Raw genomic sequence first — 21,396 nt, forward strand, 5'->3', positions numbered from 1 at the left:
CCATTCTATATAAATAAATCAGGGAGAGAAATTATTAATTATTTCTGATTTTATAAATCAGATTTTAATTTTTAAAAGACTACTGTTATTTTGTACTTATAAATGTGAAAAATATCAAAATTTTTACTCAAGTTTCCAAGGCGATATGCTTTATAACTTATAAATTAGACATATTGGAGAACATTTACCTTTCATTTATTTTTTAACATAGAGTCTAAATTTCAGCCAAATAGGAACAAATATTTTTTTAAAAAACCTAGGTCTATAAAAATAAAAATCCCAAATAATTAATATTTTGGATCTTTAAAATAAATCTATTATTATTTGAAATTTATAAAGAATTTGTGTACGATTTGCTTCTCTTGATCCACTGTTTAGAGGGCAAGGCTCTTGGGTTCCTTGTGTTATTGCTTTGTTTATGTTTTTTAAGCATCTGATATATTGGCGAAGTTTTCGCGTTGTCTCGAGTGCCGGCCCCGCCCATGGAAATGAAATGAAGCAACTTTGTGAACACTGCTCCATTGTGGCCACTCAGCTCGTCCCTTTTCCGCAAAGAATTTACCATTTCCCGGAAAACTGCACTTTGTCGCCGGATTCAACACCAGTGTGTTGTCCACTAATTGCCTAAAATATTTAAACTTGTAATGCCTCAACGTGCCGCCCGTCGTGTGTGCTGGCTATTTTAAATTTGATTGTACAGGTAAATATTTGCAGAACGAACTGCCTGGGGGCGAAAGCTTGTTGGTTGCTGCGGTTTTCACGGTTTTCCCGGTTTTCATGGTCTGTTTGTGCCCGTTGCTTTCGTTTTTATTGCATTTTACCGCTTGTAGGGCCATTGGAATTGCGCCTGCATGGTCGGCACAAAGTGGCTTAGCATTTGGTCCTAGCAACATTTTTGCCATTTGCAACAAATGCGTTTTAGGCTCTATCTCGGAAATGCAGCCGGGCAGAAACCGAAAAACGCATCTAAACAAAAAATCAATAAAATCAACAACCAAATATTTTGTGCACTTGCCAGCGGAAGGCAACTGAACAACGAAAATTAAATATGCAAAAGCCAACGAGGCGGCGTAAATGCGGTAGATTTATTTTTACTGAGGGCAACAAGCCGCAGCATAAAAAGCACAGGCTCAGGTGGGGCTATTCTGGCTAAAAATATGAATTCAGCAAAAGAACTTCCTGAATGAGTTTATGCCAGCGGATCAGGTAACCCACATACGGAAATAGAATTCTTAGGTTGGAACTTCTGGAATATAATTTTTGGAAAATCATATGTTCTTACTGTACAGTATTTTATAAATTTTGTAACAACTACAATTCTTATTATATCATAGTGTTTTGAAGAGTATTCTACTACACACACCTTCTAAAAAATCAAAGTGCATATACTACTCTTTTATTGTGCTTTGAACAATGAAAACAAAAATGAAAAATAAAAAACTTATAACAAACGCCTGCGGAAATAAAATATTTTCCCACATCCTAGCTAAAAGTTGCAATTGGTTTTATCAAAGCTAAAAATAACCACGCAGGGCACTAAAAAGTGTAAACAAAAAGGTATTTACACTATATAACTGGTTTATAAATACATTTACAAAATTTTTTAAAGGAGTATAAATGTATATTTTAGATTTATTTGTTTGGTCAATGAAATCATTTCATGATATTTTTAAGTCATATATTGTTAGGGTATTTTTTAAGAAAACATTTTCAATTTTCATGGGCCAGCATTTGCCGAGTTGTACCCTCAGTCCCTCATAGATATGCATGTTTGGATTTATTTATTTTATTTTCGCCATGTTTTCTGACTAAACGCGATTTTTACGGTCGAAACGGAGCGCAGTTAAATGGGCCAAGCGGCTTTTACCGCGTTTGATGTACGAGCAAATCGAATCCAGCATTGATAAAAATTTATGCGAGTTTTATCAAGTGTTTACGTGGCATGAAAAATACAGCTCCTCCTGCATGCAAATCCAAAATGCCTGCAAATGCCATGGCCTGCGTCATGTAGCACGTTACGTATACGCACCGGCTGTCCAATGAATTTAAATTTAAATTTAAGGGCTTGTCAGTTGGCTGTCGGGTTTGCTCAAGTGATGCCTTATTGTTTTTAAAACAAAAAACGCCCTCTCGAAAGCGGCTTATCAAATGTGTGTGTGAAGTGCGTAGAAGTATTTAAAAAAGGCTCTGGGCCTTGGGAAAATATACCTACATATATAACACATAGCTGAGGAGTCCAAGTCGGTAACTTTGGCAACTGACAGGGGCACAGTGGGCGGTTGTGAGGTGGAAAACTGGATGAATGTTGCACGTGTGTTTACTCCCAAAACTTTTGCTTAACTTTTCTGTGAGATCTCTCTCACTCAAGGCGTCAATTAAATGCTTATTAGGCCTCAACCGAGGCTAAAAGCTGCCGTTGGCTGACACACACACACCTTAATTATATAAAATGACTGAGAAACTTTTCTGCGATTAGCGTGCCATAAGTAATTTTGAAAACAAATCACAAATTACGCAACAATTTTAATGAATTTCCGCAGGAAAAACAGAAGGCCTTTGATCACTCTTTTGTCAGGCTAATTAAAGCCAACAAATGTGCGCAGGCCTTTTCGGTTTTTGCAACATTTTCGGAGTCCTGCGAGAATGAAAGGACGAAAGCGGTTCGTCCTGTTTGTTGTTTCACATGCTCGACTCCATTAACAATATGTTTTTCTTCAGAGAGGCACATGTCGCTCCAGTTTTGTGTCTGTGCATCGCTGATGTTGCTGCTGGGATGTTGCTGTTGGTGCTGTGATGTTGCTGTTGCCACAGTTGCTGCCGTGTTTTTGTGGTTGCCTGCAACACCAGGCGATCCGCCCAGAAAGCCTTCGAGCCACCGGCGACATGTGCCCAGCCAAGCAGCACCCTCAAAAAGTGTGTATTCGTTTGGAAAATTAAAAAAAAATTAAAAGTGTTTATATTTACGGCAGCCTCGCGCGGTAAGAGGGCCAACAGGCGCTCTCAGGCACATGAAATATGCAAAAATAATAATCTACATAACCTATTTTTTCCCGTTTTCGGGGTTAAATTATTTGGCAATTGAGGCTTTTAAAGAACTTGGTTGAATTTTTAAACAGCAATTCACAAATCTATTACTAAATGTTTGGCACATTTCGGCTGAATTTCAACGTACATTTATTAAAAGTGTGTAAACAAATAAAATAGTCCAACACCAAATATTCAATTTTTTTAAAATGTAACTAGTTTAAAAATGATAAAAAATTCAACAACCAAAAATAAAGTAAAGGGAGATAGTGAAAAAGTAGTGATAAAATAAATTAAAGGGTATGTTAATGTGCTTTAAATTGCTTTGATTGCGTAAAATTTATTTTCTGTCAGCCAAGTAATATTTGAAAAATCAAACTGAAATAAACTAATATATAAAGTTAAACTAAGCTACAAAATTAAGAAATACCAGCATAAAATATTACAAAAATAAAATGAAGAACACAAAAAATATTTTAGAGGATAGATTAAAAGTAACGGCCGTGTTCGTTCAAATGTTTTTTTAAACTGAAATTTAAGCTTCAAAAACCCACCTAAAAAATATTTTTAAAATCCAACCAAAACCCTATTTATTACTTGCTTATCCCCTTGAATTCATTGGCTTAGTTTCAGCCTAAGTGGCATCAGCCATGTATTTAGCAGTCCGAGGACATCGAATGGCTGCCATTTTCTGGCTCAACAGCCAATGGCTATTGGGCTAATTTAATGGGGCTCGTATGTATGTTGAGATTTCTGAGCCCGGCCAAAGAGGCCTTTGGCCATGTTTACTGTTGCTCTTGGCTGGTTGGATCTAGCGCCTGGCGCCTGGTAACAGGCTCTGGGCCCAGAAACGCAGAAACAGGACAACGCCGGCTTAAGGAGATAAGGCAAGGACCACAGCCCAGGCTCGATTTATGCAGCCTGAAAGCCAGAAAACCAGAGTTTCTGTTGCCAAGTGTTGGGAGCCACACTTTAAGGCCGCCCTGCTGATGCAGCGCCAAACTATATTGTTGTAAGAAGGCTGGGGCGAAGCCTTTTTCATTTAAATTTCCACTCATATATATTATTGCAAAATGCTTTTCGGCTGCTGCATGACTGCAATTACGCTCAAGTGCGTTTTGGGCCATTTTATTGCACTGGCAAATTTTCATTTTGGTTTACGATCCAAATATTTTTGTGGCCCTGTCAAAAGCGGCTTAACTAAGTGCGACCGAGTTTTGCTTAATGCGCTTTCAATATCGAACGAGAAATGCCTGCATGTGTGCCTGCCAGAGTGTTTCGGTTGCCAAGTTCTTGATAAGACGGAACCAGTATTCGGTTTCCCATGGAACTCCGCCCCTTTTTTTACCAGGAAGTGCGCCAGGGTAGCAATAAATTTTTCGCCCTTTTTTCTGCATAAATAGTACTTTTGTGCAGCTTTATGGCATGGCATGAGGAGGGAGTGGCTTGGGGATTTGAAATCAGGATGTGGCAAATGCGATTCAGCTCCAGGAAATTGCGTAACTCGAGTGCCGAGAGTTTTGTGCTCAAAACTTGACAGGGAATCGGGTTACGCAGTCCTCAGGGGAAAAGGAGTTCCATTTCGGTTGCATAATAATGGTAGAAGAATGTCTGAATTGAAAATTAATACAGCTTGGTTAGACAAATTATTCCATGTTTTCCCTGAACAACTCCTTTTGTTTTGCCATTGTGTTCTTTTGACTAATCGTTTTTAATTCCAAACTTGGCAGCAGCTTACAAATGCCAGATGACAGCCATCATAAAGTTTGCTCCAAATATAGAACACACAATTTGTAATTTTGCCAATATCCTAAACTATAATTGCATTCTTTTCTAGGACACTCCTAGAATGTGTGCTGTTTTAATTAGAGCTATTTTTCGACATTTCATTAAACAAGAAACAGCAACAGAGAAACAGAAGTTGAGAAAAATTGTCAACTCCGTTTGGCTGTTGGTGTAGGCAATGTGCCAAGTGCATTGCAAGTTTACTCCCCAGTCACAGCAGACACTAAAAAGTTAACTTTTGAGAACTTTTAACGAAGAGCCGATGGAAGAGCAGCTGGCAGCCCGAGCAGAAGGACACTGCGAAGGAGTTGGCTTAAACTGCAAAGGGATCCTTAAGTTCCCCGCACACCATATGCCATATACCATACACCATACACACACACACACGAACTGAAGTTTGTTGTGAAAAATGTTTAGCCATTTTCCCTTTTGAGCTTTTGTGATCAACCTAATTAAATTCATTAAACTAAAGCCAGCATCACGTATACGCCATGTCGAGCGTGCAATTAGTTTGTGCCATTAAAGATGATAGATTGCGAAAGTTTCGTGGGAACTAGATACTTACAAGCCGATATATTAACGCACTATTAGCCAGGCATAAACCAGAAAGCTGCTAATTTAAATATCCTGTGGTTTTGACTGACAACCGCAACAGAAAACAGCAGAAGCGTCGGAAGTCAACAAAATCAACCAACGATGGCAAAGTCTAATTAAAATACATAGTAGTTGCAAAGTTTTCTCCCTCCGGAGTTTTCACTCCACTTTTTTTTTTGTGTCTTTTGGGGTGTAAAATCAATAGACGGCGTTTAATCAAATTCTACTTGAAAGAAAACGAGCTGGTGAAACTGTTAAAAGCCGGAGAGGAAAAACCTGGGCGCAATCAAAGCCCCGAGCTTCTTGAGACCACGCCCCATCGCCTAGATCAGAGTAGCAATTTCGTTAATAAAACGGCAGAGGAGCAAACTCGAAGATGGCAATAAAATTGAAACTCTGAAAGCAAAAGGAAATCTGGTAAACGAGCTTTAGTCGCTTGTTATTTTGGTTAGCTGATTTCTTGTTGATGAGGCCTTGGAAAACCAATAAAAATCTACCTTCAAATAAAACCGATTAAGCCATAATATACAAATTAATTCTTGTAAAATGTACATATATATACAAAATATCACACATTAAACTCATTACAATGAACTTTAGATTGCTTAAAGTGCCCAATAAACGCACTTAATTGCATTGCCTACATGCATTTCATTTATCTTCCAAGCACATATCTCGATCTCACAAACATTGCAATTTACGAGTTTTTGAGGGCAAACGTTTTGAAAACGTTTGCTGAATTTGCCGGCAATTTCCCTATTGAAGTTGCATAGTTTTATGTTTGACAAATTGCCAGACGATTGGTTTAATAGCTGGCTGAGCAGGCGACAAAGATGCCAAAGTCGAGTGTGGCCATGCTAAAGGACTTGTTCTTTGGCTTTCCGTTTGGGCTTGCGTTTGGTTTTGGCTTGGGGACGTGTCTGTAATTGGGGTCACGAAGTGCATATCAACGGAGGACATTGTCGGGACGTCGCCATTTTGTCAGCAGCAACGTGGCGCGCATAAAGTTTTCGACAAGTTATGCGCCTCCAGAGAATGTGCAACAATGCCCCAGCAAAATCCCCAAGATCTACAGGGGCAAAAAATCTAAACAATATCATGGACATCTTTACTTTGTATTTCACTACATATATGCATTGGGAATGTTTGGTCTCGCAAAAAAAAACAGTAAGGATCTGATGAGTGTTGTCATATCATCCTTATTGTGACATATGTTACTGAAAGATTTTATTTGAAAATGTTTGTCTCAGGAACTTAAATAATAGAATAATTATTTGTAATAACTAATTTAATTTTAATTTAAATATTTTTAGGTGTCGAAAGACTATTATTTTCTTATTATTAAAATTGCCTACAGTTACAATTAATATAAATTATTTTTCAATGTACTTGAGAAAGATTTAATAAGCTAACTTTAATTATTTGATTTAATTTATATAATACATATTTTAGTTGGCAGCTTATTGTCATCCAAATTGAAATACCCCAAACTTTTTTGTTCTTCCAAAAATAATATTTGGATGACAATGATTACTAATATTAAAACAAGGAAGAACGCTATAGTCGAGTACCTCGACTATCAGATACCCGTTACTCAGCTAAAGGGACCAAAGGAAAATGGAGATATGCAAGCAGCAAATGCGCCACCTACCGGCGGTAGACAGATTTAAGCGTTGTGGGCGTTAGAGTGGGCGTGGCAAAGTTTTTTTTAAATCAATCGATAGGTATTGACGAGACCAATACAATTCAGTTTAAATTTTTTATCTAGCACGAAAATTGTGGGCGCCACAGGCTTGGGCGGTTTGTGGGCGTTAGAGTGGGCGTGGCAAACTTTTTTTAGATCAATCGATAGGTATTGACGAGACCAATACATTTCAGTTAACATTTTTTATCTAGCATAAAAATTGTGGGCGCCACAGATTTGGGCGGTTTGTGGGCGTTAGAGTGGGCGTGGCATATTCGCGTGACAAACTTGCGCTGCGCTTAAGCCTACGGAATCTAAATCTGAAATCACGTTTCTCTATCTTTGATATTTTCCGAGATATCCGCGTTCATATTTACGATTTTTTGAAGTTTGTGGGCGGTTTGTGGGCGTTATAGTGGGCGTGGTAAACTTTTTTTTGGGTCAATCGGTAGGTATTGATGAGAACAATACATTTCAGCTAAAATTTTTATTCTAGCATCAAAACTGTAGGATCCACAGTTTTGGGCGGTTTGTGGGCGTTAGAGTGGGCGTGGCACTCTTTTGAAATAAACTTGCGCTGCGCAGGAATCTCAGGAATCTGCATGCCAAATCCCAGTATTGTAGCTCTTATAGTTTTCGAGATCTCAGCGTTCATACGGACAGACGGACAGACGGACAGACGGACAGACGGACATGGCTAGATCGACTCGGCTAGTGATCCTGATCAAGAATATATATACTTTATGGGGTCGGAAACGCTTCCTTCTGCCTGTTACATACTTTCCGACGAATCTAGTATACCCTTTTACTCTACGAGTAACGGGTATAAAAATCATAACAGGAACTTACTTACAAAATTGATATCTTATATAAATCAAGATACTTAAAATCATAAACAGTTCATTAAAGTCGTTATAATTTATAAATATTAAAACAGTCTCTTAAAATTCAGAGAACAAGTATAAAACTTTTTGAGCTGACGATCAACTTGTGCATAATTTTTCTCGGTGTAGCCAAAGTCCACACCCGAAACCAAATCCTGAGCCGTTGTAATAAACTTTGTTTATAACGCGTCGCCCGCTGGATTGTGCAAACATGCAAACGTCGAGGGAAATGCATAGCTGAGATCGCCGAGCCAGTGGAGGCGGAAGGGCAGCTCGGCTGCCAAGGAAGCGGAAGTCGAATGCAATGCACACTATCGGGGCAGTTCACTGCCACGCCCACAATACCACTCCCATTCCGACCAATTTTTCCCACCCATTTGCCCATCTGGAATTTTCCCTTCCAGCTGCACGGGCGTCGAAATGCGCATTTTGTTGCGTTGGCTGCGCTTGCTTAACGCATTTTAACTTTGATTAACGACTGACGGGATGGAGCCAAGGATACTAGCAGGATTCCAGGATACCAGGATGCCAGGATGCAGCCGAAACGTTTGCTCTATATCCACAACCATGATTCGGGCTAACAAATTGAATTTCATTGAAGGTTTCAACATTTTGATATGCTAAAAGCATTTTCTACTTAAGTCACATCAAGTGATTTGCATGAATGGTGGGTAGGGGAGATATCTGTCTGCCTGATTTATACAAATGTGGGGGTTTTTATTTTTGACCCATAAAATCCATCTTAATCGATGGCTGAAGGCGTGATGACACTTTGAAATTGGCTTATTTATTACCACAATATATCATTTGTCATTGCGAAATTTATGGCTTTTTCTTTATCTGTTAAATAGCAAGTCCTTTTAATCCTTCTTGACATATTTTAATGGCATATTTTTTTAATTTCAAATTCCTAGGCAACCTACATTTTGTATTCCCTTTCATTAAGTCCCTTTTTAAAATCAAGATAAATTCTCTTGGGCTGAAATCATTTTCCCCATTCAACTCGTTGACCATCCCAAACATTCCCATTCGCATTGGTTTGCTGCCCCACTGTTTTCCGAGCAATTAATTTCATTATTTTTCATCTGGTTGCATAATTTTCATGAATGGCAAATCGAGTCGCCCGACGAGCAGCTATCAGCGGGATTTTCCCGCTTTTGAGCAGCGCAAGAATGAAAGAAGGAAAAACTGAGCGCGGCATGCTGTGCAAATTGTTAGCGCTGATTTATTATTTATTGCTTTGGTTTTGGTCCCTGATTTATCCCGGTCTGTGATAAAGGGAAAATGGGGAAAGGAATGGGACAGCTTAAAGCCTGTGCCCTTTTGTTTCGGTATTCCAGGGATCTTCTTTGTTTTTTTTCCTTAAATGTTTCACTATCAAAACATTGATTCGGGTCAGGAAATTAAATGATTTATAACATTATTTATAGTTCTGCTGCGGGAGATGTGCCCCAGGGGAAAAGGAGTGGATGTAAGGATGTGTCGCAATCATGTCGTAACTATCGCGATATGACAATAAAACCAAAAAATGTCAAATAGATTTAAATGATATTTAAAATTAAATTAAATATTTTATAGACCTGTATTTTAAATACGTAAAATAAATAAGATATAATGTGTAATGTTTTATATTACAAATTAATAGTTTTCCTTGATTCTATTAATATATTTTTTAAATTTTTTTTATATTTTTGAAATATTTTCATTATACCTATGATATATTATTTTGCCATCCCCAAGACAGGTCGAGCCAATCAATTTAAGCCTTTGGGCACTGCAATTTTGCTGTCATTTGTTCACGCTTGCTCGCTGCACAAATCGCGGCGGATTTGCATGGAACATGCAACAAAAGCTGTTTAAATAACTAATAATTATCTTGTCGGCTTTCACAGAGCCTCAATGTCATTTGATGCCATTTTGCTCGCTCTTTCATTCGCCATTTATATGCATAAGCCGCTTAGTTGAAATTAATTAACATTAACAGCCGCAAAAACAAGTGAAACAGCAACTAAGCATCGCCTAGCAGCCTGTTTGAATATTTATTGTACGCCTCCTCTGGTCGTGGTCGTTTATTTTTAATGACATTGTAAGCCCAATCAGTTATTTATTTATATTCCCTTTTTTAACGCATTGCATTATGTTTAACTCCAACCATAATCGGGTCATGCTGGTAAATGCAATAAGCACGGTATTTTGTAGCTATTTTATTTATTTAATCTAATTTGATAGGCTTAGTGCAAATATTTGTATTTAATCTGTCTGGATCGTTAATTAAATAAGCTCTCACTGTGGGCAATATAATGTTTTTTATGTGACATATGCAAATGCCTACTGCCCAAACAAAAAATACCTAATTGCATTATAGTGACAGGTGAACTACCAAATGTCATAAGCAACTAAGCCTGTTAGTATAAAAAGGCTTTTAAAGCGTTTTAGATGGCTTCATTATTAATTGAATTGTTTATGCAATTATGAGTTATTTTGTATTAATATAGGTACAATCGAAAGAGATCATAAAGCATTTTAAATAAGTGGCAAACGCTTTATTGCTAGCTACTAACAGTTGTACTTTATAGTAACAGTGAACACTCTAATAGAAACGTATATAAGTCATAAGAATTTACTTTCAGACTTTGAATATAATTGGAGAGAAACATGTTATTCACTTTGACTTAGAAATACTATGGAAAGATATTACATCTTTGTCTACAATGTACATAAAACCAGTACATAAAGAAAATAAATAAAAATATAATACATAAAGAAAATATAAATCTGAAATTTACAAGTTTTCAAAAGTTTTCCTAAGTTTTCATATTAGAAAAATAGCTAAGTCCACTCAGCAGCTTAGCAACTGTTTTCTCCATTCGCCACATCTCTCTCGTTTCACCCATCGCCCCTCAACTTTTAAAGTCCACTCGAAGAGCTTTTTCTTTTCGTTTGAACAGAACAATGTTCATATATATCCGTGAGAAGCACAAAGCATACTTGGGGAGCTATATTCGATGGCAAACTCGGGTCCCGACATTTCCGTACCGCCCGCAGACCAGAAAAATCACGAGAAGATGGAGGTGCCCGCGGTGCTGCGATGCTCCGCTTAATCAGCACTGGCTGATGGCACATAACTCAGATATATGTAGTACAACCGGAATGTGGCGTAGAAAGAACCGGGAAAAAGGCCACCCATGGTCCTCGCTTTCGTTTTGAAAAGGATAGTGTTATCCTGGCTGGAGACAAAAAGGAGTGCGCCCGCTGTTGCTTTTCTGCTGCTGTGCACTTTAATTTTAAAACAAATGCTGGCAAGCTCCACACGAAATTCGGCACAGTCACTCAAGCGAGAGGGAAAAGGAGATAGTTACACCAGAAAAATTTCCTTACATTAAAACAAATAAAATAAATAAAATGCCATTGAAATCATTGACGAAATCAGTAAAAGTTTTCAAATCACTTATATAAATGTCTAAAAGTATGCAGCGGAATGCTCTCAACTTTCCAATAGGAAATATTTTATTGCATACTTTTAGACATCTTTATAATTTTTTTTCCAAACTCTGGTCACTCTACTTCGAAATTTTAAATGTGTTGAAAAGTGGTTTTACTGGTTTAAAGAGTAATGTATTAGATCTACCTTAAGTGATTAAAGATTTTGCATTTGTGGTAAAGTTAAATTCGTCACCAATACCACAATCTAAAATGGTTTACGCCCGTTTGAAGATAGGATATCTTGAGAGTATTAAACTCATTAATGCAGAAAGTGCATCCCCATGTAATAAACGACTTCTCTTCTCGCTTAAGAGGTCATAGAAGAGCTATTGGGCAGCCAGGCGTGCCCAAATTACAGTTGCAATCAAATCTTCGAGCAACCGCAAGTGCAGGCCACACTTAGAGAGCTGTCTCTCACAAAATTAACCACAACAACTTGCACTGCTCACACACACTTCAACACAACCGCACACACACTCGCATGAATGAGGATTTTGTATTACAGGATAGTATCCTGCGGTTTGTTAGGCAACTTATTAGATTAGCAGGGGAACCCCTTTTCGGTGCTCGAGCGAATGCAACAGGCTATCCATTTGACCACCCGAGCTGACCGACCGCAAACAGCTGTCACTCAGGCCCATACGATGTCCTGTGTCCCATGTCCTTTGATAAATCTGATTAAAGTGTGCCCCCATCCCCATTGACAAATTTAAAGTACCCGCACTCAGGCTAATGACTTGGCTTGGTCAAAAAATCTGGGGGGATGGGGGGGATGTAAGTTGGGAATGATGGATGCTTATATAAAAACCACTCTTGGCCGGGGTTAACCCTGTCCAGCAATAGATGACGAATGGCGTTGCCCATGGACATCCGTATCCGTATGCGCATCTCTCGCTGCCAGCGCAAAAAAGCATGCTATGAAATTTTATTTATGCCACTTTTGGGGCTGCATGTCACATCTGCGCAAAGGACCATTGTCGGTTGCTGGCTACACGAAAAGCTAGTCACATAGATAATGACGGGGGTTCGACTAGATTGATACCTCGTATTTATTTGAATTTTTAAAATATTTTACTTCACATTTAAAGAGCGCTAACTAAACAACTAACTACGCAACAAATTCACTGTCAAGTTTAGGTTTAGATAAAATGATTCATTATGCAGACTTGCGGCTTTATATAATTGAAGTTTTTATACGAAAACAAAAATGTGGTTAACAAGAATTAGGCATTTTAATTGAATTATATTTTAAATACCTATAAAGCATAATACCATAATAAACACTTAACTGCTGAGAAAAAATATTTCCATATTCTTTTCAAGTGATTATACTACAAATTAAGAAAAAAACTGTTTAGGGGATTTATAACAATGCTAATATATTTTCAAGAATATAATATGTTACTAATAAATTAAAGATGACCTATAATTATGTGTAATACTAAATTTTATTTAAAATTTCTTTAATATTCATTTATTTTAAATTGCTTTAAGGCAAAACATACGAGCAATACCATATCAATTTTACTTCCGTTTAAGTCGAATCCCATATGCAGAAAAATACGTTACTAATTTGAAAGATGAATTAGATTTCCAGCATACGGAGATTTGCAGCTTTGCAGTTGTGCAGTCCGGGGAATAGGGGATCGGAGAACTATAAATTTCATTTGTCACAGCAAATCCCCAGAGCGGCTTACAATGAAGTTCATTTCACAGGCAACGAGGCGAAACGAGAAAGACATTTTTACGTAGTTTTGTGGCAAAGTCAAAAACAGCATAATGCATGTCGCACACTCGCCTGCTCGTGTGTATCTGTGTGTCTGGGTGGGACAGCTGACACAAAAGCCATGGAGAACAATTTAGATATTTTCTAAAGATTTAAGCGCTTCACAATCGCCTCACCCAGGACATGGGACGAGGGCAAAGGCTGTCGACAGCTTCGGTTACATATTTCTCTGGTCCTGGTCCTCTGGTTTGCATGTCTATTTGTTTGCCATTTAAATAAGCATACTTCCTTGGGAATAGCAATAGGGAAGAGAAAACTGAAAAAAGCGGAAATAAATATGTAAAAAAATAAGATACATTCATATTCATGTCACTAACCACAGAAGCTCGACATTATTACTTATGTTTATTTGTTGTTTGTCTCCTGCAGGTACGTAAGCCAAAAGGTGGAGGCATCCCAACCTGAGATGCTCCTAAGTGGCTCACTCCGGTATTTGCATACGAAGGCCGATGTATCTGTTGCTCGGTGCATGTGGTCTACACATATGTCCCATTCACACACACATGCGAACCAGCCCTTGAGTGTCTTAAGTTCCGGGTAAGTGGGAACTTTTTCAGAATTCCAGCAAGTGGTGCGTCGAGTGGTTGCCCCGGCCAAAAGGGTTTTTAAGGTATGAAATGTATTTTAGGTCCGCAGACGGATTCCTCACCCACAATTGTGACCTCAATTGGCGCCCGGCTTGTGGGTGAAAATAGAGCGGAAGCTCAAAGGTTTTCCCAGAGCACACACATCTCCGTATACAAATGTGTGAATAAATTTAATTTACGTCTTGGCTTTAAGGTGTTGCGGGTTGGCTTGGGATTATTCAAGTCAAATGGCTGGCACTCAGGCGAAAGAATGTCACAACAATTTTGAAGAGAACATAAAACTGGGTTTGCTTCCATATATAAATATTTATGTAACAGCTGGTCTGTAGAAAAGGGCACATACAAACTGCTTGATTTAATTTGAAAACATGAAAGAGAGATGTCTTAGAAAATCCGATGTAAAACGGGTAGTAAAATAACTCGAACACTGTTATTTTAAAATCACTTATAAAGGTGTCTAAAAGTATGCAATATAAAACAGAACGTAGTTTCTTAATTAATGATTGAAATTCCGAGTTAAAAAAGTAATGTTGCATACTTTTGGTCACCATAAAAAATTGATTTAGGGTAATTTAACTAATATATTGCTAGATGAAGTTGAATGACCAAAAAAATTGGAGTGTAATTCAAACCTTACAAATTAAATCACAGAGTTCAACTTTATTTAAAGGTGTCGACAAGTATGCAGCGTAAGTCAAAGCATAGTAACTGAAAAAATATGGTTGCATGTTTTTGGTCACCATTAAAAAAAATTTTACGAAATGGTAAAACAACACGTAGTTTCTTAGTAAATGATCAAAATTCCGAATTGAAAAAATGTTGTTGCATACTTTTGGTCACCATTTAAAATTAATTTAAGGAAATTTAACTAATATATTTGCTAGTATGATCTGTTAGATGAAGTTGAATAGTTCTAAGCCCGTTGATGACCAAAAAAATTGAAGTGTAATTCAAACCTTACAAATTAAATCACAGAATTCAACTTTATTTAAAGGTGTCGAAAAGTATGCCGCGTAAATCAAAACATAGCCACTGAAAAAATATGGTTGCATGCTTTTAGTCACCATTAAAAATAATTTTACGAAATGGTATATACGTATAAGACACATCTCGCTGAAATTATCCTAATGAGCCTAAAAAAATTGAATTGAAATGAGATATCTCAGACAATAAGCTAATTTCCGTGGCTGTGTGTACGCACCACGTACGTAATTAACCCACTTGCACGGCAGCTGCACCGCTGGCGAATTGCATACCACTATGGTGCGGCGTTGGCCACAAGAAAAGCGCCAAAAATCCGCAAACGGCGTGCAAAAATTTGCTTCGCTTTTAATGGCTCCCATGGACGAGTGTATATGTGTGTGAGTGCGTTCATAAGAGCCTTAACTGACCAGCACAAGCAAATACGCACCCACACTCACACACGCGCTCATGAAAGGATCGTCGTCCTGGCCAACGCTTTAAAAAGCCATTTCGGTTTGCTTTACCCATTCTGCATGTTTTTTACACTCTTTGCGGATTTCTGGTATCGTCCAGAATGGATGGCACATCGTTTAAAGCGGCCACAGCAGCTGGAAAAAATCGTTGGGCGGATTATAAAACACTTAAACGATTTTAAGCGCAATTATGTTGGCAGGAGCACCTAACCAGCAGCCTTTTCTGTTTAATTTTTGAGCACTTCCCCAAGGGCGTTTTCTCATTAGGTTTTCAATTTAAAGGTGCTCTATATTAGATAGAAAAAAAGTATATATATTCTTATAAAAACAAGAGGGTGCCGGAGAAAAGCCAGGGGGCAGATAACCTGAAACAACAGGAGTTGGAAACTGCAGTGCAACAATTAGAGCGCCAGCTTACCGGAAAAAAGTTTGCATTTCATTTATGCTCGTAGGGATTTATTTAAGAACAAAACCCCCCATAGAGAACTATAGTTCTTAAAGGACACCACCGGCTGGGGGATGGTATCCGCTGCCAAGTTCGCTCTATTGTTGCTACAATAAACTTCCGGTCCTAAATTTCAATTGCCTGCCCGTGTATAGGTGGACAACAAAATGGCAGACCGTTGGCCAAGTTAGCCCTGCAATGGCTCCCGACATTAATTAGCCCAAACATGTTGAAACAAAGCAGGGCAGAGCCACTCACCCCTCCCCTCCCGCCCCCTCTAAAAAGATAATGGCAACGGTAAAGTTTTTGGCCATCTGCAGGTGCATAATGGACCTGGCCCCGAGCATCCTTCTTCAAGGCTCCGCTGGCAGCGTGTTTATTATGCAATTTGTCGAAAGGCCGAAAGTGCCGAGTGCGGCTCCTTAAATTTGAGATTTCACATGATAAAAAGGTGTTATTCAAGATATTTAAAATCCTTGTTATAGAAGTGGTACTTGTATTAGATCATTACTTATTCCTCTGGAGATACCTGCTCGTTGATTTGATTTGGCTTAAGGATCGTTGCAGAACCACCTCTTCCAGAAGAGCCAGCTGTTACTACCTTCGGGCTTTGGATCTTCGGTGGATTGTTTCTTATCGGACCCTGGGATGTCAACGGTCTTCCCTTGACCAGTTTTCTTGGTGGCTGCAGCACGCTTCTTCTTCACAGCGACCTTGGTGTTGGGACGCTTCCTGCCCTTGGGTATTACGAGCTTGTTGTTCTTCACCGTGCGCTTGACCCTACGCACTCTGGGGACTTCGATCTCATCATCATCATCATCATAGTCATCATAAGCAGGCTCATCATTGTCCGGGCTAATCCTTCGCATTGGACCCCTAGGTCTGGGGAATTCTGGGCAGCTCGGAATGGGATCGAGCGTCTTCACTTTCTCCATTTTGCATAGATATTTTCTTGATGGTCCAGGTAGGCAATCATCCATTTTGGCGAATAAAGTTTTTCGGGAATGTAAAATTTTTAACAACTTTCAGTGCCGATATTTTGGAATGTAAATTTTGAACTTTATTTATTTACTCGAACTCGTATAAAAGTAGATGTTGTGTGTTTGAATGGTTTAGAAAAACTGAAAACTATAGGAGTTGAGTACAGAAATCACGATAAATATTTGACATTCATGGGACATGGCTAGTTTGATGATGAAAATTTAACTACAAGTTTATTAAGATTTAATATATTATATGATTCATCTGAAAATGACTTGCTTAATAAGTAAAAAGACAGATGTCCACTTATACACAATATATAAGCATTAGTTTGGCTTGACTCCTTCAAAATAAACTGGCAAATAAAATGTTTGCCAAGTGGTGTTTCTCCCCTTTGGCCGATTGCATTCATTTGCGGTCAAATGCTGGCAAATTTGACAGGAATTTCGCACGGCAATTTATGCCATGTGATTTTCGAGTTGCTTTTTGGCTCCGCACGAGTGCCGCTAACTTTATATAATGGCACAAAGTTCACACTTCCTTTGGCTGAACTTTGTCCACTGCCGCAGACAAACTGCAGTTGTGTTGTGTCTGCTGAACTTTTGTCCAAATAGAGCCGCTATTTGCTATTTGCACTTGCGCCAGTGCTAAATATTTCAAACAAAAGCCAAACAAACAGCTGACAACGAATGTCTGCCGGAAGGAAGTTCAACTTAAATAAGGGATATTGGCTTAAATAAACAATGGCGTTCGATGGCGGCTCTCCCTCTCTCTTTCTCGCTCCTTCTCTCTTTTGCGGGAGTATGCTGTGTGTGTGATATGGGCGTCGTAGACCGGAAGTCAGCAACCCACCATTTTGTTGGTTCTACGCCATTGTTGGTATTATCTGCTTGGTGTGCAACAGCTGAGTTTTGGAAACTTCTTCGGTGGCCCTAATTGCCACTTAATTAGCATAGTTTTATCTCTTGTTTATATCCCTCACGTGTTCCAATCTGGCCAAATAGCTTGGTTGTTTTTTCGCAATAAAAAGAAAAGGTAAATATCTCTGCCGTTGACATGTGTCCCTGGTTGTGACAGGCCATTGATGGAATTTAACAACTGTGCAAATATTTGACAACCGCATGGCTCGCAGCTTTCTGCCGTTTTTTTTTTTGGCCCTCCATGGGACCAATTCCCGAACGAATCGTTCACTGGAGCGTGAGAGGACGAAAATTGACTGGATTTCGGCGAGTGGCCATATACAATCGTACAGGAAAAATGTCAAACTTTTCGCCTTGCCTCCAGGTCGTCCAATATTAGTACAACATGCCCCATTTATCCTTGTGTACAATCAAGGGAAAAATTTGAAAAACGCCTAAAAAGTGCCTGGATTGATTTAATTAAACAGTGAAGAATTGTCCTAAAATATATTTTTGAAAAATGTAAGTAGTTTGGGCTCAGTTAAAATATTTTTTTAGTCAGCTTTTACTTTAACCGTATTTGGTAATTACATTTTCTAGGTATGAACAAATTAGAAAATATTAAAATTTGTTTACAAGATGTTAAAACACAATGACTAAATTTCATTTTTTTGCTTTCTAATATTTTTTAAATTTACCTCGAGTTAGCTCATTAATTTTTATTTCCTAATTCCATTATGCAGTTAATCTGGGGTATACCTGGAATATATACATACGATTTTTGTTTAAATATTAAATATTGTTATCTTTTGATAAATTTTAAAACGCAATATACAAACTTTTATCTAGTGGGAGTACCTTATTAAACGAGCAGTTACCTATTATTTGCCAACTTGCTTTCTAAGTATGCCTAGATAAACAAATACAAAACGGAACTTGAAAGTTGCTCCTGGGCAAAGGAAGTTAGCTACTTATAACGTAATTCCCAGCTCACTTCCGCTGTGAGCAAGTCGCAGAGAGCATTCAAATTATTTTTAAACCCAACGACTGCGATAGCGACAATGTTTGCACAGACCGGCAGAAAAAAAAATCCGAAATGGGTGTGAAAAAGTGTGTGGAGAGGAAGTATAGTGGAAAGAATAATGGAGGTGCTGAAGCCAGGAGGAAAAGGTTCAGTTGGGTTCGGTTTGGTGAGGTGAGGTGGTCTAAACGAATGCCCAACCGACGCTAAAAGGATAAGCGCATTAGGCCATTTACTTTGCAATTGCAATGCGAATCGGGCCGGGAATCAGGCCAGAGCGCATTAGTAGGGTGTACATACGTACAAATACATATCGGGAGTGGGGAGTCGGGAGTCGGGAGTGGAAGCCACTAGACATCCAACAAGGACATGCACATGTTCGTTGGAGGACCAGGACTCGACCAGAAGCTGTTGTTGCCGTCGACACAAAAGCGCAACAAACAAGCAACAGCCTCGGGCTGCCGGGCTTCAAATGCAACGACAAAGGACGAGCACATTGCACTTTGGACCCACTTAATCCTGCCCATTGTGTTAGCCTTATTATGACGCCCAACACACGAGAGTCCTCCGGCTGTTCTAAGTCCCCCTCCCCGTCCTGGTTACCAGACCCCGTTTAATTTAAAAAAAAAAATGGAAAAAAGAATTCTGGCAAAGCCTTGACGACAATTTTGTGCTTTATCAGCAGCGGCGTCGCCAACGCTGGGAAAACTTGTTTGTTTTTCCTACGCTTCGCCTCCTGTAATGAACGGCATTGTCTGTCCTTTGTTGGAAAACGGGGAAGGGGGTGGCACGGAAAAGGGGGTGGAAAAGTCCTTCGCCATTTCAGTTGCGTGTGTTAAGGTTACACTTTGTTCGCTCTACTCGCGACCAGACGGCGCCAGTCGACCCTCAAATGTTCCGAAGGCAGCAGCCACATCAACCTCTTGACATTGGCCATTTGCCGGAACGGAACATTTTTTGGCAACCATTCGGCAAATCGATAATATCGCCATGAAGTCATGCTGCTAAAATTAAAACATATTTAAGGCCAACTCAAGTGGGGGCATTGGTGTGGCCTCTGTATATGAATAAATCTTTACATTAAGGTTAAGAACCCGGAGGCGTGAAAATCATAAAAAAGTTGTTCCTTTAGAAACCATACTAGACAAGGGTCTGACACTTGCTCTTAAATACTTAAGATATATGTTCTATAATATGATTGATGAGTTAATATTCGGTTGGCAGCTGATACAAATTAGCTGAGCTCCAATATATGTTCTTTTTATTCAGCACTAACTCACAAAAATGATATTAAATTAAATCAAATATACAAATATATTTAAAACCCACCATATTAAGGAAGTGTATTATTATAGCTGCCATATTCAGTAATTAAATTAAATTTATTTAAGTAAACAAATATTTTTTAATCGCAAGTAAACAATCTTTAGAAAATGTAAAATAATAAATGCAAAATACAGCCAACTCAAAACCCTGAGCCGAAGGTCTTAACTCTTAACTTAACACTTATTGTTGGCCTTACATAAATAAATAAATAAATAAAATATTGAATAAAATGTAATCAAAAAATCAAATATTTCTAAAACCGATTGAATAAATCTTAAGAAGATTTAAGGTAACAAAAGCCAAACTTATGTTTAAACAAATTTTCTGCTTCTGTTAATAATAACCGACAATAACTCGATTTATTTACGAAAATTATTGAAAGTGCAATTGCTCTGGCGGCAATGTTTTAATAATATCACTTAATGCGAATGAAAGCCTGTTTGTGAATAGCTTAATGACTGATGCATCGATTACCTGGTGTGAAATTGCCTTTATCGGAATTAATTAAAAGTCCTTTTTCCGACTTAAATCAAAGATATGTATGCCAGGCAGTTCATTGCCATATAAATTGGCTCGAAACGAAAACTAATTAAATTATTAATATGGTGTGGCCAATGTCAGTTGGCTTTAATAAATGAGCTGGCAATCAACTGGACACTCAATCAATTTGTACAAACAAAACCTAATTATGGTGGGGCAAAAATTCAGCACCAATAAATCAATTGAATGTCGAAGAGCAGAACACGCACAGGGCCAAGTTAACAAGTCATTCGTTCATTTAAGTTTGGGGCAAACTTAAGATTTCTAGGTCACGTCCAGAGGGCGATATTTTTCCACATTTCCGCATTTTTTTTTTTTCTGGTAAGCTGCTTCCTATTTGGGCAGACAAATGGCGTCGCAGTTTGGTGGCGCCAGTTTTTGTTGTTGTTCCTGTTGTCATCACCGCCACCGCTGCCACATCCAGCACTTTGGGATTCTGGCTGCTGGATTCTGTATTCTGGATTCCAGATCCACCTCGAAACCCGGCTGCTTGTCAGTGCCAATTTTTACTGCAGCAATTCCTTTCGACCAGACCCTGAATGGGGATAAATCCAGCGGGCCGTTATCGGGTGTTTTGCTTCCCGGGGGGTTGGAAAGGAACCCCCGAATCCGCATCCTTATTGATTTGCCAATCCACCCAAGCCCCCATCTCCTTTTCAGGCATTAAAGTTGCAGTCGGCGAAAGCACCAGTGACATGGATAGTTATAGCCATGGTTATAGTTCTGTTTGCACTCCCCCAAATCCATCAACAGCTGTCAAATTGCTCTGGCCATTCATGGCTTTATGTTGGCCTGCAAACTTTTTATGGCCCACATTTTTTTACAGTTAGCTAGAGCTTAAAACTGATGCAGGAAATATGGAATTTAAAATTTTAAGAGCCCCTTGAAGAGTTGAGTTTATGGCAAGCTCAGGGAATGGGT

The 21,396-nt window shown here is 38.7% G+C and overlaps 2 protein-coding genes across 2 annotated transcripts in view; one reads left to right on the top strand and one right to left on the bottom strand.

Annotated features, from left to right (window-relative positions):
* The window catches only part of LOC119547873 (neural cell adhesion molecule 2), a 74,508-nt gene that overhangs the window by 23,901 nt on the left and 29,211 nt on the right, over positions 1-21,396 (top strand). The gene's annotated exons all lie outside the window — the stretch shown is intronic.
* LOC119547874 lies at positions 16,007-16,835 on the bottom strand. The gene has a single exon (XM_037854910.1). It carries the CDS (start codon positions 16,686-16,688, stop codon positions 16,260-16,262), a length of 429 nt encoding a protein of 142 aa, XP_037710838.1. The 5' UTR covers positions 16,689-16,835; the 3' UTR covers positions 16,007-16,259.

The sequence above is a fragment of the Drosophila subpulchrella genome, chromosome 2L, assembly GCF_014743375.2.
Source record: "Drosophila subpulchrella strain 33 F10 #4 breed RU33 chromosome 2L, RU_Dsub_v1.1 Primary Assembly, whole genome shotgun sequence".
Taxonomy (NCBI): domain Eukaryota; kingdom Metazoa; phylum Arthropoda; class Insecta; order Diptera; family Drosophilidae; genus Drosophila; species Drosophila subpulchrella.

Excerpts from the sequence above, each read along its gene's own strand:
- LOC119547874 (XM_037854910.1), bottom strand. The coding sequence starts at position 16,688 with ATGGATGATTGCCTACCTGGACCATCAAGAAAATATCTATGCAAAATG.